This window comes from Hypanus sabinus, chromosome 9 (genome assembly GCF_030144855.1).
Source record: "Hypanus sabinus isolate sHypSab1 chromosome 9, sHypSab1.hap1, whole genome shotgun sequence".
Lineage (NCBI taxonomy): Eukaryota > Metazoa > Chordata > Chondrichthyes > Myliobatiformes > Dasyatidae > Hypanus > Hypanus sabinus.
The window spans coordinates 48,043,801-48,059,868 of record NC_082714.1 but is presented as its reverse complement, the minus strand read 5'-3'; the positions used below and the strand labels follow the sequence as shown (position 1 = coordinate 48,059,868).

Sequence of the window (16,068 nt, the reverse complement as noted above, 5' to 3'; positions counted from 1 at the left end):
GTGTAGAGGCACTGGAGGGGGAACACAAGTGATTTGTAAGGATGACACAGAACTGAGAGAGTCTCAGGACAGGATGAGCAGACTGGGTGTTTATCGTCAAATGAAAAGGGTAAGGTGCCATTGGTGGAAGTTTTTAATGCTGTACAAGATTTTAACTTCGTAGGAAGTTCTCTTCCCCCTCAGAGGCCAAACAAATAAGGACATCGCCAAGAAATGAAGTAGGAAACTCAGGGGAAGAAAAACTGTTTCTAACAGAATGTGGAATTTGCTACCACATGGACTGAGTCAAATCCCTTGGATATTTGTAAATAAGAGGTTAGGCATGTGTGAAGGGAAGAGGAAAATAAAAGATTATTGTACCTGGATTAGAGAGGATGAAGTTCAGCAGAGCAAGCCAGAAGAGCAGTTTTTAGGTAACTGACAAATAATTTGGTGTAAGAAGAGCAGTAAGTCTTTCAAATCAAATGTGTATTCCACTGTTAGTGGAAACAAATTCAATAGTAGCTTTCAAAATAGAATTGGGTAGATAATTGAGGTGAACCATGAGTGAGAGCTTGGGACTCCTTGGAAAGGAGCTAATCATTGGGACAAATGGCCTCCCAAGTTTTAGTGATTTCCTCTGTAGATTTTTGAATGTTTAATTCTAACATTGCAAGGCATATCAAAGTGAGCTGGGATTGGTTTAACTAATTCTTTTACAAGGGCTGTTCAGCAAATTTTGAGCAGATTGTTTTACTTTTGGAATCTGGATTGTTCTTTGGATGTACTTGGTTAGCATTTTCTTCATATTGTTCACTTATTGGACTAAAACAAGTGATGCTGCTGAGTAATGACAAGATTGATTTAGCATTGCCGTTTTTTTTTCGCTCCCAGAAGGAAATGAAGTTATTTTAAGTTAATAGATCCTTGTGAATCAGCATTTCATTCAAACATGGAATAGTTGAATCTAAATATAAAGGAAAAGATGGATTGGTTTCCTTTGTGTTATTTGCATCCATTTATTGTATGTTTTTTATTTGTGTAAATACTTGCACTGATCTTAAAAATGGTAACTTTTCATTGTGACAATTTGTTGTTAATAATAAACATTTTACAGAAAACAATTGATACGTAATCTATTGTTTAAGTTTTTAACAAACTTCAATGCCAATTAAATCACATTAGATATGCATTTCTGTCATTCATTCTTTTACGGATCTTCTGTTTTTCATGGATGTCTGCAAAGACAAGTATTTCAGGTTGTACATTGTATACATTCTCTGATAATAAACGGAACCATTTGAAAAGTTGGTCCTAATCACACCCATGCCAAGCATCAGTACCACTTATTACTTAAATGTCAGTGGTGCAAAAATGCATTTAATTGCAGAGAATTAGCTGCTGTTTTTTAGCTGTGCTAATTGACATGAACTATTTTATTACAAAATGTTGAGAGTGAAAGTGGATTGATATGACTAATGACTATTTGAACAGTGGCCAATTAGGGATCAGAAACATGACAAGACGTAGCTCTTTCACGTTCACCGATTGGGTAAAAGGCATTGACTCACAGCAGTTTGGTGTTTTGACTAGCCGCTGATCAGTAACCAGGATTAATTGGCAGGAGCAAATTAAAGTAAGATGGGCAAGCAAAGCGGCCATTGTTGGAGTAGGCAGTGTTAGAGTCAGGGATTTTGAGGATTTAGCTCTTCGAGGTTACGGCGACGAGAGTTTTGAGTGAGAGAAGATGAGAAAGCTATAGGTAGGTTCTTTTCTCCCCCAGTTAATTGTTTTTCTCCAAAGGTTCAATTTAATGTCAGAGAAATGTATACAATATACATCCTGAAATGCTTTTCCTTCGCGAAACATCCACGAAAACAGAGAAGTGCCCCAAAGAATAAACGACAGTTAAACATGAGAACCCCGAAGTCCCCTCTCCCGCGTGTAAGTGGCAGCAAGGCAACGATGACCCCCTCCCCTGCAACAAAAGTGTACCTGCTACCAAGCACAAGTTTAAGCTATGCAATAGCAAAGACACAGACTTTGCAGTTACCCCAACGGCCATCACATTTCATCTGGCATTAGACAACCCACAGGTTCGCTCTCTCATCCCACATTTTCATACCGAGCGGGAGACGTAACAGCAACCCGCTTGTTTATGATATTTAAAAAGTCTGTTTCATCGCATTTTACGAGCTCTGTGCCCAAGATCACAAAGATCTCGGGTCTTCGGGCCCGCAACAAAAGATTTTCTTGCCTTCCCAATGACACATGAATCTCCTGCCGTGACACCAACCCTCGACCCGTCAGTCTCCAGAGCCCCAAGGTCATAGGCTTCCAAACACAAGGCCTCCTCTCAGGCCGAACCCTTGGCGTGCCAAACAATGACCGGTTCTAAAACCCTGAGAACGGATCCTATTCCCATAAAGAACCCAAGTCTGCATGTAACTCCAGGTCAGGGTCTTCAAAAGAACCCCGTAAGGGAAAAAAATAAAGATATTAAAGATGGAAATAGAGCTGTTTCCAAAGTTGCAAGCAAAGGAGTTGCTGTTTATCACCATCTTAATTCCGCCTCCAGCTCTTTATGTTCTTTATATTTGCGCAGTTGGAATAGTAAAGATGCTGGGCAGGGTAGTTGAATGCTCCTCTTGCAGGATGTGGGAAAGCAGGGAGACCTGCAGTGACCGTGATTGCTACACCTGTGAGAAGTGTATACAACTACAGGTTCTAACAATCGACATTAAAGAGTTGGAGCTGGAACTGGATGGACTCCAGGTCACTCGGGAGGCTGAGGGGGTGATAAATAGCACCTATAGAGAGGTAGTTACACCCAAGGTGCAGGACACAGGAGACTGGGTGACAGTCAGGAAGGGCAAAGGGGTTAAACAGCCAGTTCAGAGTACCCCAGTGGCCACCCCCTTAATACTTTCGATACTGTTGGGGAGGATGATCGGGCAGAGGAAGTCACAGTGGTCAGGTCCCTGGCTCTGTAACTCAGAATGGAAGGGGGAAGAAGAGGGGAAATGTGATGACGGGGGGGGGGGGGGGGATTCATTAGTTAGGGAAACAGGAAGGAGGTTCTGTAGACCAGGACATTCCCAATGGTATGTTGCCAGGGTCCAGGACTGCCATTTTTAAGTAGGGGTTGTGGTCCATGTAGGTACTAGTGGCACAGGTAGGAAGAGTGATGAGGTTCTGCTAAGTGAGTTCAGGGAGTGAGGTGCTAAGTTAAAGGACAGGACCTCTAGGATTGAGATTTCTCGATCGCTATCTGTATCAGGTGCTAGTGAAGCCAGATGTAGGAAGGTTATATAATTTATCAAGAGGTTAAGGAGTTGGTGTGGGAGGGAGGAGAGAGACTTTTGGATCTTTGGGCTCTTTTCCAGGGAAGGTGGGACCTGTACAGAAGAGGCGTTTTGCACCTGAACTGGAGGGGGACTAATATCACAGCGGGAAGCTTTGCTAATGGTGCACAGGGTTGGGGAGGGTGGTGTGTGTTAAACTAGAGTTGCAGAGGGATGGGAACCAGAGTTCAGAACAGATGGTGGACAGGTTGTGGAAACAGATGTTTTTAAGACATCCGACAAATTCAGGAATCTAAAGGTTGTGCATAGTGCGACTAATATCCTGAGCTGTGAATAATTCTTTGTAAGAAGTGTCATAGGAAAGGCAGAGGAGCTCAGGGCATGGATCAACATATAGAATTATGACATTGTAGCCATTAGTGAGATGTGGTTGTGGCAGGGGTAGAACTGGCAGCTCAAAATTCCAGGGCTACGTTGTTTTAGTCATGACACAGCGGGAGGAATTAAAGGAGAAGGGGTTGCGATACTAGTCAGGGAAAATGTCCCGTCAGTGCTTAGTCAGGACAGACTGGAGAGCTTGTCATTATGGGTTGGACAGAGAAATAAGGAAGATATGACCACCTTAATAGGGCTATGTTACAGAGCACCCAACTGTCCGAGGGATCTAGAGGAGCAAATTTCTAGAGATATCATCGAGTGCTGCGACAAACTTAAGATTGGTATAGTAGATGATTTTAACTTTCCGCATTTTGAAAGACTCCCACACTGTAAAAGTTCTAGATGGGACAGAGTTTGTCAGACATGTTCAGGAAAGTTTCCTTAATCAGTGCATAGAGTCCCAACAAGGAAGTGTAGGAGAACACTTTGCAGTGAGTGATCATAATGCTATTAGTTTCAAAGTAAATATGGAAAAAGATAGGTCTGATCTGCAGCTTAAGATTCACAGTAAATTGGAGAAAGACCGATTTTGACAGTATCAGAAAGGATCTGGCAAGTGTGGATTGGGGCAGGCTGTTTTCTGGCAAAAGTGCACTTGGTCAGTGGGAGGCCTTCGAAAGTGAAATTTTGAGAGTACAAAGCTTTGCATGTACCTGTCAGAATAAAAAGTAAAGATAACAGGTTTATGGAACCTTGGTTTTCAAGCGATATTGAGGCTCTGGCTAAGGAAAAAAAGGAGGTGCACAGAAGGTCTAGACAGGAACGAATGAGGTACTTATGGAGTATAAGGAATGCAAGAGAATACTTCAGAAAGAAATCAGGAGGGCTAAAAGAAGGCATGAGGTTGCCTAGCAGACAAGGTGAAGGACACTCCAAAGGGATTCTACATATCTGTTAAGCACAAAAGTATTGCAAGGGTCAAAATTGGTCCTCTGGAAGATCATAATGGTACTCCATGCTTGAGCCAAAAGGGAGATCTTAAATAGATATTTTCATCAGTGTTTACTCAGACGAACAAAGTTGATGGAAGTGAGGCAAAACAGCATCAACTTCATGGACCCTAGCCAGAGGAGGAGGTCTTTGCTGTCTTGAGGCAAATTAGGGTGGATAAATCCCCAGGGCATGACAAGGTGTTCCCTTGGACCCTGCAGGAGGCAAGTGTTGAAGTTCCAGGGATCCTAGCGGAGAAATTTCAATCATCCTTAGCGGCAGGTGGGACACTGGAGGATTTGAGGATATCTAATGTTCCACTGTTTAAGAAAGGCTCTAAAAATAAACCAGGAATTTATAGGCTGGTGAGTCTGATACCAATAGTGGGAAAGTTACTGACATGTATCTAAGGGAATTGGGTATATAAGAATTTGGAGGAATGCGAACTGGTTAAGGACAGTCAGCATGGCTTCATGTGTGGTAGATTGTATCTAACCAGTCCAGTAATTTTTTGAGGAGATTACCAGGAAGGTTACGGAAGGCAAGGGAGTGGAAATTGTCTGCGTGGACTTTAGCAAGACTTTTGACAAGGTCCTGCATGGGAGGTTGGTCAAGAAGGTTTGGCTGTTTGGCATTAAAGATGAGGTAGTATTTTCTTTTAGACATTGGTTTTATGGGACTAGCAAGAGTGTGGTAGTAGATGGTTGCCTCTCTAACTGAAGGCCTGATGCTAGTGGAGTGCCGCGGGGTTCGGTGCTGGGTCAGTTGTTGTTTGCCATCTTTATCAATGATTTGGATGATAATGTTGTTAACTGGATCAGCAAATTTGCAGATGACACCAAGAATTGGGAGGTAGTGCACAGCAAGGAAGACTATCAGACTACCAGATCAGTGGGATCTGGACCAGCTGAAGATTGGCAGAGACAAGTGCAAGGTGTTGCACTTCAGTCGGACCAACCAGGGTGGGTCTTACGCAGTGAACGGTAGGGCACCGAGGAGTGTGGTAGAACAAAGGGATCTGAGAATACAGGTCCACAATTCATTGAAAGTGGTGTTACAGGTAAAAAGAGTTGTAAAAAAAGCTTTTGGCACAATGGCCTTCATAAATCAAAGTATTGAGTACAGGAGATGGGATGTTATGTGAAGTTGTATTAAATATTGGTGGGTCCTAATTTGAAATATTGTGTGCAGTTTTGATCACATACCTACAGAAAATATGTAAACATGGTTGAGAGTACAGAGAAAATCACAAGGATGTTACCAGGACTGGAGGATCTGAGTTACAAGGGAAGATCATCAGGGTCTCTCTTCCCACCATTACAGACATTTACACCACACGCTGCATCCACAAAGCAAACAGCATTATGAAGGACCCCATGCACCCCTCATACAAACTCTTCTCCCTCCTGCCGTCTGGGAAAAGGCATTGAAGCATTCAGCCTCTCACGACCAGACTTTGTAACAGTTGCTTCCCTCAAGCCATCAGACTCCTCAATACCCAGAGCCTGGACTGACACCAGCTTACTGCCCTCTGCTGTGCCTGTTGTCTTGTTTATTATTTATTGTAATGCCTGCACTGTTTTGTGCACTTTATGCAGTCCTGGGTTAGGTCTGTAGTCTAGTGTAGTTTTTTGTGTTGTTTTACGTAGTTCAGTGTAGTTTTTGTATTGTTTCATGTAGCACCATGGTCCTGAAAAACATTCTCATTTTTACTGTGTACTGTACCAGCAGTTATGGTCAAAATGACAATAAAAAGTGACTTGACTTGAAGATTGAATAGGTTAAGACTTGATTCCTTGGAAGGTAGAAGATTGAAAAGAAAATTGACAGAGGTATACAAAATTGAGGGTGATAGATGGGGTTAATGCAAGCAGGCTTTTTCCACCGAAGTTGGGCGTGACTATGAGAGGTCATGGATGAAGGGTGAAAGGTGAAATGTTTAAGGGGTAACCTTTTCACACAGGGTCGTGAGTGTAAAATGATGCATGCAAGCTCGATTTCGATATGCAAGAGAAGTTTAGATAGTTGCATGGATGGTAGGGGTATGAAGGGCTATGATCAACAGGACTAGGCAGTTTAAATGGGTTGGAATGGACTAGATGGGCTGAAGGGCCTGTTTCTGTACTGTATTTTTCTATGATTCTGGCTCAAATGACATAACTCACTTATTTCATTTTTGTGTAATGGTCTGTCAAATTCTAATGGGGAACATGTGGCCCATTGTACAAGATTATACATGCACTGCTGTGTTGTGGTTTGATAGCCACATGTACTTGTATTAAAGCTAACTTGGGTGTTATTGAACATGAAGACATAAAGCAGGCAAAGTCCTTATGCTTATTTAAAATCTGCCTGGTACTGGAGTTCATTGCACTTACTGGAATATCGGGTGTGTTACATAATGAATAGTGGATGAATTTCTAGTTAGTTTGTGTGCAGGAGTTTTACCCTGGGTCAAGTTGAGGGCCTTTTTCTGAAATGTTTTTATTTAATTTCATGTTTGCTCTTTTTTGACCTGATGCAGATTGTAGACCCACTGGCCAGAGGAAGAGCTTTTCGGATGCCAGACGAAAATGACGGCTACAGCGTTCCCCATACTCCAATCACGCCTGGTGCTGCATCCCTGTGCTCCTTCACCAGCTCTCGCTCCGGATACAACCGTATTCCCAAGCGAAGAAAGAGGGAATCTGTGGCGAAGATGAGTTTCAGGGCAGCAGCAGCCCTGGTAAAGGTAGGTGAAGAGTAGAATTTGAATCATAGTTATTTTTCACACTCAAGAAGTGGGGATTGTATCGTACTGTATAAGTTGACATTCTGGAATGTATTTGGAAGTATTCAACTGCAGAGTATTCACGATTTGAAATGGAGCAATAACCTACTTCTAATTAAATAGTGCTGACAGCATTATTCAAGTTTGATTACTATTGTTGTCACATTTGCTTTTATTTGAAACAATAACTTTTGTTACATCAGTTCTGTTGTCTCTGCACAAAAGGAGCAGATGTAGAAGTTGTCACGTGACAGGTAGTATCCCACTCTGATAGATTGCAAAACTATTGATAGCTTACGTCAACAAGTCACTAGTGCTACCAGACCAAACAACACACAGGGCCACTGTTACACCACCATCAGGAATGCCTACAATGCTATTCCACGTCCTCACTTCGGGAAGTCTGATCACCTGGCTGTCCTTCTACTCCGTAAGTATAGGCAGAGACTGAACACTGCAGCATCAGTAGTGAGGACCAAGAAGATATGGACAAGGGAAGCACAGGAGCACTTTGAATTGATGGACTGGACTGTATTCAGGAATTCATCTTTTAATCTGGATGTGTATGCTGCAGTTGTCACTGACTTCATTAAAATCTGTCTGGATGTGTGTGGGCCTACAAAAACTTGCTGTACATTCCCAAACCAAGAGCCATGGATGAACCAGGAGATTCAACTTCTGCTGAGAGCTAGATCTGTGGCATTTAAGCCAGTTGACCCAGGCCTGTAGCAGAAAACCAGGTATGACTTGCAGAGGGCTATTTCAAGAGCGAAGAAATAATTAGAGCAAGGTTGGAGGTGACATCAGACGCATGTAAACTCTGGCAGGATTTGCAAGACATTACTTCCCACAAAGTGAAACCCAATGGCATGAATGACTGCGATGCTTCGCTATCAGATGAACAATGCCTTCTACACCCACTTTGAAAGGGAGAATATAATTACAGCTGTGAAGCTTCCTGCTGGACCCGGTGTCTTTCAGGAGAGTGAACCCTCACGAGGCAGCAGACCCTGACGGAGATCTTGGTAAGGCTTTGAAAGCTTGCGCTGACCAACTGGCGGGTGTATTCTAGGATATTTTCAGCCTCTCACTTCTACAGTCAGAAGTTCCCACCTGCCTCAAAAAGGCAACAATTATACCAGTGCCTAAGAAGAGTAGTGTGAGCTGCCATAATGACTGTCACCCAGTAACACTCACTTCTACAGTGATGAAGTGCTTTGAGAGGTTGGTCATGGCTGGAATCAACCCTTGCCTCACCAAGGACCTGGATCCCCTGCAATTTGCCTATCAATGGCTCTTCCTGGGTATGTCTTGTGTCATCTGTACAATTCAAGCACCTACGTCAGGATGCTGTTCATTGACTATAGTTCAGCGTTTAACATTATCATTCCCACAGTCCTGATCGATAAGCTACAGAACCTGGGCCTCTGTACCTCCCTCTGCAATTGGGTTCTTGATTTCCTAACCAGAAGACTACAATCTGTGTGGATTGGTGATAATATCTCCTCCTCACTGGTGATCAACACTGGAGCACCTCAGAGGTGTGTGCTTAACCTACTGCTCCATACTCTCTCTATACCTATGACTTTGTACTAGGTATAGTTCAAATGCCATCTATAAATTTGCTGAGATGAGAATGGTATAGGAGTGAGATACCAGTTGGTTGAGTGATGTCACAGCAACAGCCTTGCACTCAACGTCAATAAGACAAAAGGGATTATTGTGGACTTCAGGAAGGTATGACAAGGGAACATGAACCAATCCTCATAGAGGGATCAGAAGTGGCGAGATTGAACAGCATCAATTCCTGTGTGTCAAGACCTTTGAGGATCTAACCTGGTCCTATCGTATCAATGTAGCTATAAAGAAGGCAAGTCAGCATCTATATTTCATTTGAAGTTTGAAGAGATTTGGTTTGTCACTTAAACACTCAAAAACTTTGATCGATATATCATGGAGAGCATTCAAACAGGCTGCTTCACTATTTTGTGTTGGGGGAGGGGTGCTATTGCACAGCACCAAAAGAAACTGCAAAAGGTTATAAGATTAGTAAGCTCTATCTTAGGTACTTGCCTCCATAGTAGCTACAAGGAGTGGTGCCTCAGAAAGGTGGCATGCATCACTAAGGACTCCCATCACCCAGGACATGCCCTCTTCTCATTGTTACTGTCAGGAAGGAGATATAGGAGCCTGAAGGCACACACTCGCAATTCAGGAACAGCTTCTTTCCCTCTGCCATACAATTCCTAAATGGACATTGAACCCATGAGCACCACCTATTTTTTTAAAAAAAAATATATGTATTACTTCTGTTTTTGCATTATTTTTAATCAATTCAATATATATACATTAATTGATTTACTTATTTTCTTTGCTACATTATCATGTATTGTACAGCTGCTAAGTTAACAACTTTCATGACACATGCCAGTGATAATAAACCTGATTCTGAAATGAATATCGTACAAATACGGATTGAAAAGGGATAGAGCAAAGTAACGCTGGTGGTTTAAGGAGTCTTGAGACCAATATAAACAATAAAAAACATGTCTACTGGCACATTTGAGATTTATTAGGTGAGATACTTAAGGTCAGTAGATGTACATAGCCTGAGTTGGCCATGGCTGGAGTACTGGGAATATTCCTGTATGCGTCAGAAATACTGCAATGCTTCAAGAAGGGGAACCTTTTCATCAAAACCTCAAATTATTTAAAGATGAACAATAAACGCTGCACTCCCAGTGACATAAAAGACCTACAAATGGATTTGTTTACAGAGATCTTACTCACTCTTGTACCAGATACGTGGCCACCACACTAGTGTGTGTTATCAAATAACCACAGGTTCAGACAGACAGGAGGGATGTCACTTATCTGTTCAGCTGTTAGGTTATCATACAGCAGACACTACAACTGCTTTTTCAACTTTTTTTAAAACTTTTTCTTTACTTTTTTATTTGGTGTCCATTTAGTTTCACAATTTAAGTGTGGTGGAGAATGTTTTTGATGTGCAGAGTGCATTTTAAATTCAATTCATTATCAAATGTGAATACTGAAGTAACCAATCTTTTCCATTGATCTTGGATAATAACATTAAAGAAAGAGAAGCAGATAACAAACGAATGGAGGAACTCAGCAGCTGTTCACCTTCACTAATGCTGCTCCGCTTGCTAAATTTCTCCAGCAGGACGTATTTCCTCCAGAACTACCGTATCTGTATTCTATAAATGCTAATGCTTCTGCAGATGCTGGAAATCCAGAGCAACACACACAAAATTCTGGAGAAACACAGCAAGTCAGGCAACATCTATGAATAGGAATAAAGAGTTGACGTTTCAGGCCGAGACCCTCCATCGAAACTGGAAAGGAAGGGGGAGTAAACCAGAACCAGGTGGTATGGGGAGGGAAAGGAGTACAACTGAAAGGTGATAGGTGAAACCAGATGTGAGGGGAAAGGGAGCTCGGTAGGTGGGGTTGAAGCAAGAGACTGGGAGGGGAATAGAAAAGGTAAAAGGTAAAGTGCTGAAAGAGGAGGAATTTGATCATGGAGAGTGGATCATGGGAGAAAGGAAATAGGAGGGGCACCAGAGATGATAGGCTGGTGAGGAGTAGAGAAGGGGCAAGAAGGGAGCCAGAATGGGGAATGGAAAATGAAAGAAGATCCGGGGGGGGGGGGGAGAAATTACCATAAGTTAGAGAAATCAATATTCATTGCGTTGGGTTGGAGGTAACCCAGATGGAATATAAGGCGTTCTCTTGTGTCTCTGCTGAAAAGAGAAATATGTGCATGGACGCATTATGCATTTTCCTGCCATTTTGCCATTTTATGTTGTGTTTCTATTCTTCCTTTCTTGTTATTTTTATCATGCATCATTACCAGAGCCAAGTATACTCACTCCTTGTGCACAGCTTGAGATGTATGACTTTTGGTGGCATGCAAAAGTTTGGGCACCACTGGTCAAAATTTCTGTTACTGTGAATAGTTAAGTGAGTAGAAGGTGAACTGCTCTCCAAAAGTCATAGGTAAATATGACACATTCTTCAACATTTTAAGCATGATTAGTGTATTATTTTTGTTTTGTACAATTTTAGAGTGGGGAAAAAAGGAAAGGTGCACCATGCAAAAGTTTGGGCACCCCAACAGATTTGAGTCTCAGACCTTAATTAGCTTGTTAGGGCTATGACTTGTTCACAGTCATCGTTAGGAAAGACCAGGTGATGCAAATTTCGAAGTTTTATAAATACCCTGACTCCTCAAACCTTGTCCCAACAATCAGCAGCCATGGGCTCCTCTGAGCAGCTGCCTAGCACTCTGAAAATTAAAATAACTGATGCCCACAAAGCAAGAGAAGGCTATAAGAAGATAGCAAAGCATTTTCAGGTAGCTATTTCCTCAGTTCGTAATGTAATTAAGAAATGGCAGTTTACAGGATCTGTGGAGGTCAAGTTGAGGTCGGGAAGACCAAGAAAACTTTCCGACAGAACTGCTGGTAGGATTGCTATAAAGGCAAATCAAAACCCCCGTTTGACAGCAACAGACCTTCAGGAAGATTTAGCAGACTCTGGAGTGGTGGTGCACTGTTCCACTGTGCAGCGACACCTGCACAAATATGATCTTCATGGAAGAGTCATCAGAAGAAAACTTTTCCTGCATCCTCACCACAAAATTCAGCATCAGAAGTTTGCAAAGGAACATCTAAACAAGCCTGATGCATTTTGGAAATAAGTCCTGTGGAGTGATGAAGTTAATATAGAACTTTTTGGCCGCAATGAGCAAAGGTATGTTTGGAGAAAAAAGGGTGCAGAATTTCATGAAAAGAACACCTCTCCAGCTGTTAAGCACAGAGGGGTGGATCGATCATGCTTTGGGCTTATGTTGCAACCAGTAGCACAGGGAGTATTTCACTGGTAGAGGGAAGAATGAATTCAATTAAAAACCAGCAAATTCTGGAAACAAATATCACATCATCTGTAAAAAAAAAGCTGAAGATGAAAAGAGGATGGCTTCTACAAGAGGATAATGATCCTAAACACACCTCAAAATCCACAATGGACTACCTCAAGAGGCACAAGCTGAAGGTTTTGCCATGGCCCTCACAGTCCCCCGACCTAAACATCATTGAAAATCTGTGGCTAGACCTCAAAAGAGCAGTACATGGAAGATGGCCCATGAATCTCTCAGAACTAGAAGCCTTTTGCAAGGAAGAAAGGGTGAAAATCCCCCAAACAAGAATTGAAAGATTCTTAGCTGGCTACAGAAAGCGTTTACAAGCTGTGATGCTTGCCAAAGGGGGTGTTACTAAGTACTGACTCTGCAGGGTGCCCAAACTTTTGCTTTGGGCCCTTTTACTTTTTTGTTATTTTGAAACTGTAAAAGATGGAAATAAAAAAGTAATCTTGCTTAAAATATTAAAGAAATGTGTCATCTTTAACTTCATACCTTTTGGAAATCAGGTCATCTTTTAATCGCTTAGCTATTCACAGTAACAGAAATTTTGACCAGGGTTGCTAAAACCTTTGCATGCCACTGTACCTTGTTATTCCTGCCCTGTAACTAAACTCAGTTCACACAAAAAAAACTGCTGCACAGAGTTGTCTTTATATAATATCCTGTGACTCAAATTTACCTGAAATTTGATCAGGATTGAGATCAAAGAACACCAGTGTCGCAGTGTGATATCCAGACAAGTCTATGCTTGGTATAATGGATTCAAACATTATAGATTTCTGGTGAATTGCATGTTAGTTTCTAATATATGCAAGTCAATCAAAAACAAACTCAACTATACACGAATGCTTAGTAACTGGATCATGTAGTCTCTATATGTTGCATGATCCATATAGAATTTTAAAAGGATGAAAGATAATGGAAAATGTGGGAATTCTGTGGGTTGGGCAAACTCTCTGACTGTGCTCCTGGTCCCCATGTGAATAATATGTAAATTCATGCCTGCGCAATTCTTGATACGCACTGCTCCGCTGACACTTACAGGACATGCCTCTGCTTGCCAAGGGGGATCTGCCTGAACAGGACCCAGGCTGGCACTAATAGCCCATCTTGGGGCTGGTACAGTAAGGGTTAACCTCGTTGTCCTTCAAATCGTCCTCATAACCCTGAGCCCCTGTCAAAACCCCATCTGCAACCATTGACCATCATTACAGCATGTTCATCCCATATCACCCAACACTTCCTACAAAGCCTACCAACCATTATCATTCCAAAACCCCAGTGATCCATTCACCTGAGTTACATTTCTCCTCTTTCTTTTCTTCCCCACATCCCCCAACCCTAACTCAAGTCCTGGCACAGTGGTCCCCAACCACTGGGCCGCAAAGCACATGCTACTGGGCCACGAGGAAACAATGTGATTTGAAATGATATGAGTCAGCTGCACCTTTCTCGATTCCCTGTCACGCCCGCTGTTGAACTTAAACACATGTGAGGTCATCAGTTGCCTAAACGCAGTGATACCCTCGTGCCAGAGATCACTGGTTGGCCTCAGGTAACCGGTGAGAAGTGCCGTTGCTATTGGCCTGGAGCACGGACAGACGGGTACCGACCGCCTCTAAACCTGTTTAGCACACCCAATGTTCGTGGGGAACCCGGTGCTAAAATATTAGCAAACGGCCTAATTTGGGCTCAGAGTTTTGTAAGTATTAGAGCAGCTACCTCGCTGCGATCTACTGAAAGTCATCCCTCGAACCAAACTTTTGTCAGCTGATAGATCCTACGGGGGGGGGGGGGGGGGCGCGTCCTGTCGCACTCCTCACTCGGTCGCTCTCTCTGGACTGCGACCGTCTTGGCCCCGGCACGGGGACCTCCAGCCCTTTTCTTGTCCTCTCATCCCACCCACGACCAGCCACATCTGGCCAAGGCGTCTGGCGGCAGACAGGCGGGAGGCTGGAGTTCGGGCCCGGAGGCTGTCTAATGAGACAATGAAGCCCTCAAAACTGCTTCAGCACCTTGAGTCCGAGCACCCTGCACTTAAAGACAAACCCATTGATTTTTCTGAGCAGAAAAAAACGTGAGCAGGTGGGACAGAAGCAAGTGCTGATAGCAACGTAAACTAAATTGTGGAATAAACTGGACATAAGGAACCCTCTTCGAGTATCGCTGTATTCCGGTCGTGATGAACACCTCCCCTCCCCCCCCACCCCCCAAGTCGGCCGGTCCGCAAGAATATTGTCAATATTAAACCGGTCTGCGGTGCAAAAAAGGTTGGTGACCCCTGTCCTAGCACATTGAACAAAGGCCTCCTATATCTGGCTGCACATTAAGAAAAGATTTTCGGCAGATAACAGGATGTGTGGCCTCCTGAATATCACAGAATAAAGTAGATATAGAACATGTTGGATCGATTGGGCATCTGTGGAAAGAGAAACAATTTTAGGTCAAAGATCTTCACCAGGAGCTGAAAACGTTGGAAATGTTCAGTAACAATGAAGAGTTTATAATGTGAAATCTGAACTCCAGTCAAATAAAGCAATGGATATTGACCCATAGGCTAATGTTCTTTTGAAACACTAATCTCGTTCCAGTGCTATTCAGTTTCTTGGTGGTTATCTTTAGAAAGGATTGATTGATTTCTTATCCTAGCTACTGAGGGTCAGACTTATTACTGCCAATTTGAACACAATCTGGCCAGATATTAAAACCTGTGCTGATCAACTGGCTGGAGTGTTCACTGAGATCTTTAACCTCTTGCTTCCTTCAAGCAAGCTTTAATGATGGATTATTGAGTATGCCCACAGGAAAATTAATCTTGAGGTTCTTTACGGTGACATAAATGTATTTTGAAAATAAATTTGCTTTGACTTTGACATTCCTATACGCAGAGGGGAAGTCTTTGTTTCACAACTTCAACTGCAAAGAATTTAAAATTAATTGAATTTCCAACCTCTCTTACAGGGGCGATCTCTCAGGGAAAGTACAACACGGCGGGCTCAGCGACGCAGCTTCACCCCTGCCAGTTTTGCGGAAGAAGAGACTGTGGATTTCCCGGATGAGTTGGATACCTCATTTTTTGCTAGGGTGAGGTTCCTTCAGAGAGATGATTGTATGTAATGATGCGCATACTGTGCTTTGCATCATTATTTGATGCTGATATCAGTTCTCTGTTGCTTGAGGCCATGTTTCCTGCATGCAGCTGTTTAACAAGGTTGAAGAATATCCAGTGTAAATTAGGCATGGAAATTAAACAGCAATTGCAAACCAGTACTGACTGGTGGAAATTAAGTGCGCGTGGAATTGGAATCAGGCCCATTGAGCAAATATCCCACTTCTGAATTTTGTGAAATTATGTCACTCTAAACAAAAAAAATACTGGTGGGTAATTACCTCTTTTAATGTTGAAAGATTTTCAGGAGGTGTTTTTCCTTCTGCCTATTACTAGAAATGAATTCCCTGATTAAAAATGGTGGATACAGATCTAGCCTTGCATTTGAAATGAGCGTGTTTTCAGGGAAAGAGGGAGGGAGTGAATGGCATTAACTCTTGTTTACTAACAACTATGACCAGATTCTCCACCTCAAATTACCCTCTGGCTCTGTTATTCTATAGTTTTTCCATCTACTCAAAAAGTTTCTTCCTAATTTGTTAGAAATATTTTTTTTAAAAGTTGAAGGCAGTTCGTTAACACAAGAGAT

At 42.5% G+C, this 16,068-nt stretch overlaps 1 protein-coding gene across 7 annotated transcripts in view; it reads left to right on the top strand.

Annotated features, from left to right (window-relative positions):
* rhbdf1a (rhomboid 5 homolog 1a (Drosophila)) overlaps window positions 1-16,068 on the top strand; it is a 373,026-nt gene that overhangs the window by 311,860 nt on the left and 45,098 nt on the right. For all 7 annotated transcript variants that reach the window (XR_009513976.1, XM_059979627.1, XM_059979628.1 and 4 more), the window contains 2 exons: window positions 7,177-7,383; window positions 15,332-15,454. Coding sequence is in view for 6 of the 7 variants with exons in the window: in XM_059979627.1 (XP_059835610.1) it covers window positions 7,177-7,383; window positions 15,332-15,454 (330 nt within the window). In the remaining variant the exon portion in view is untranslated. The remainder of the gene's footprint in view (window positions 1-7,176; window positions 7,384-15,331; window positions 15,455-16,068) is intronic.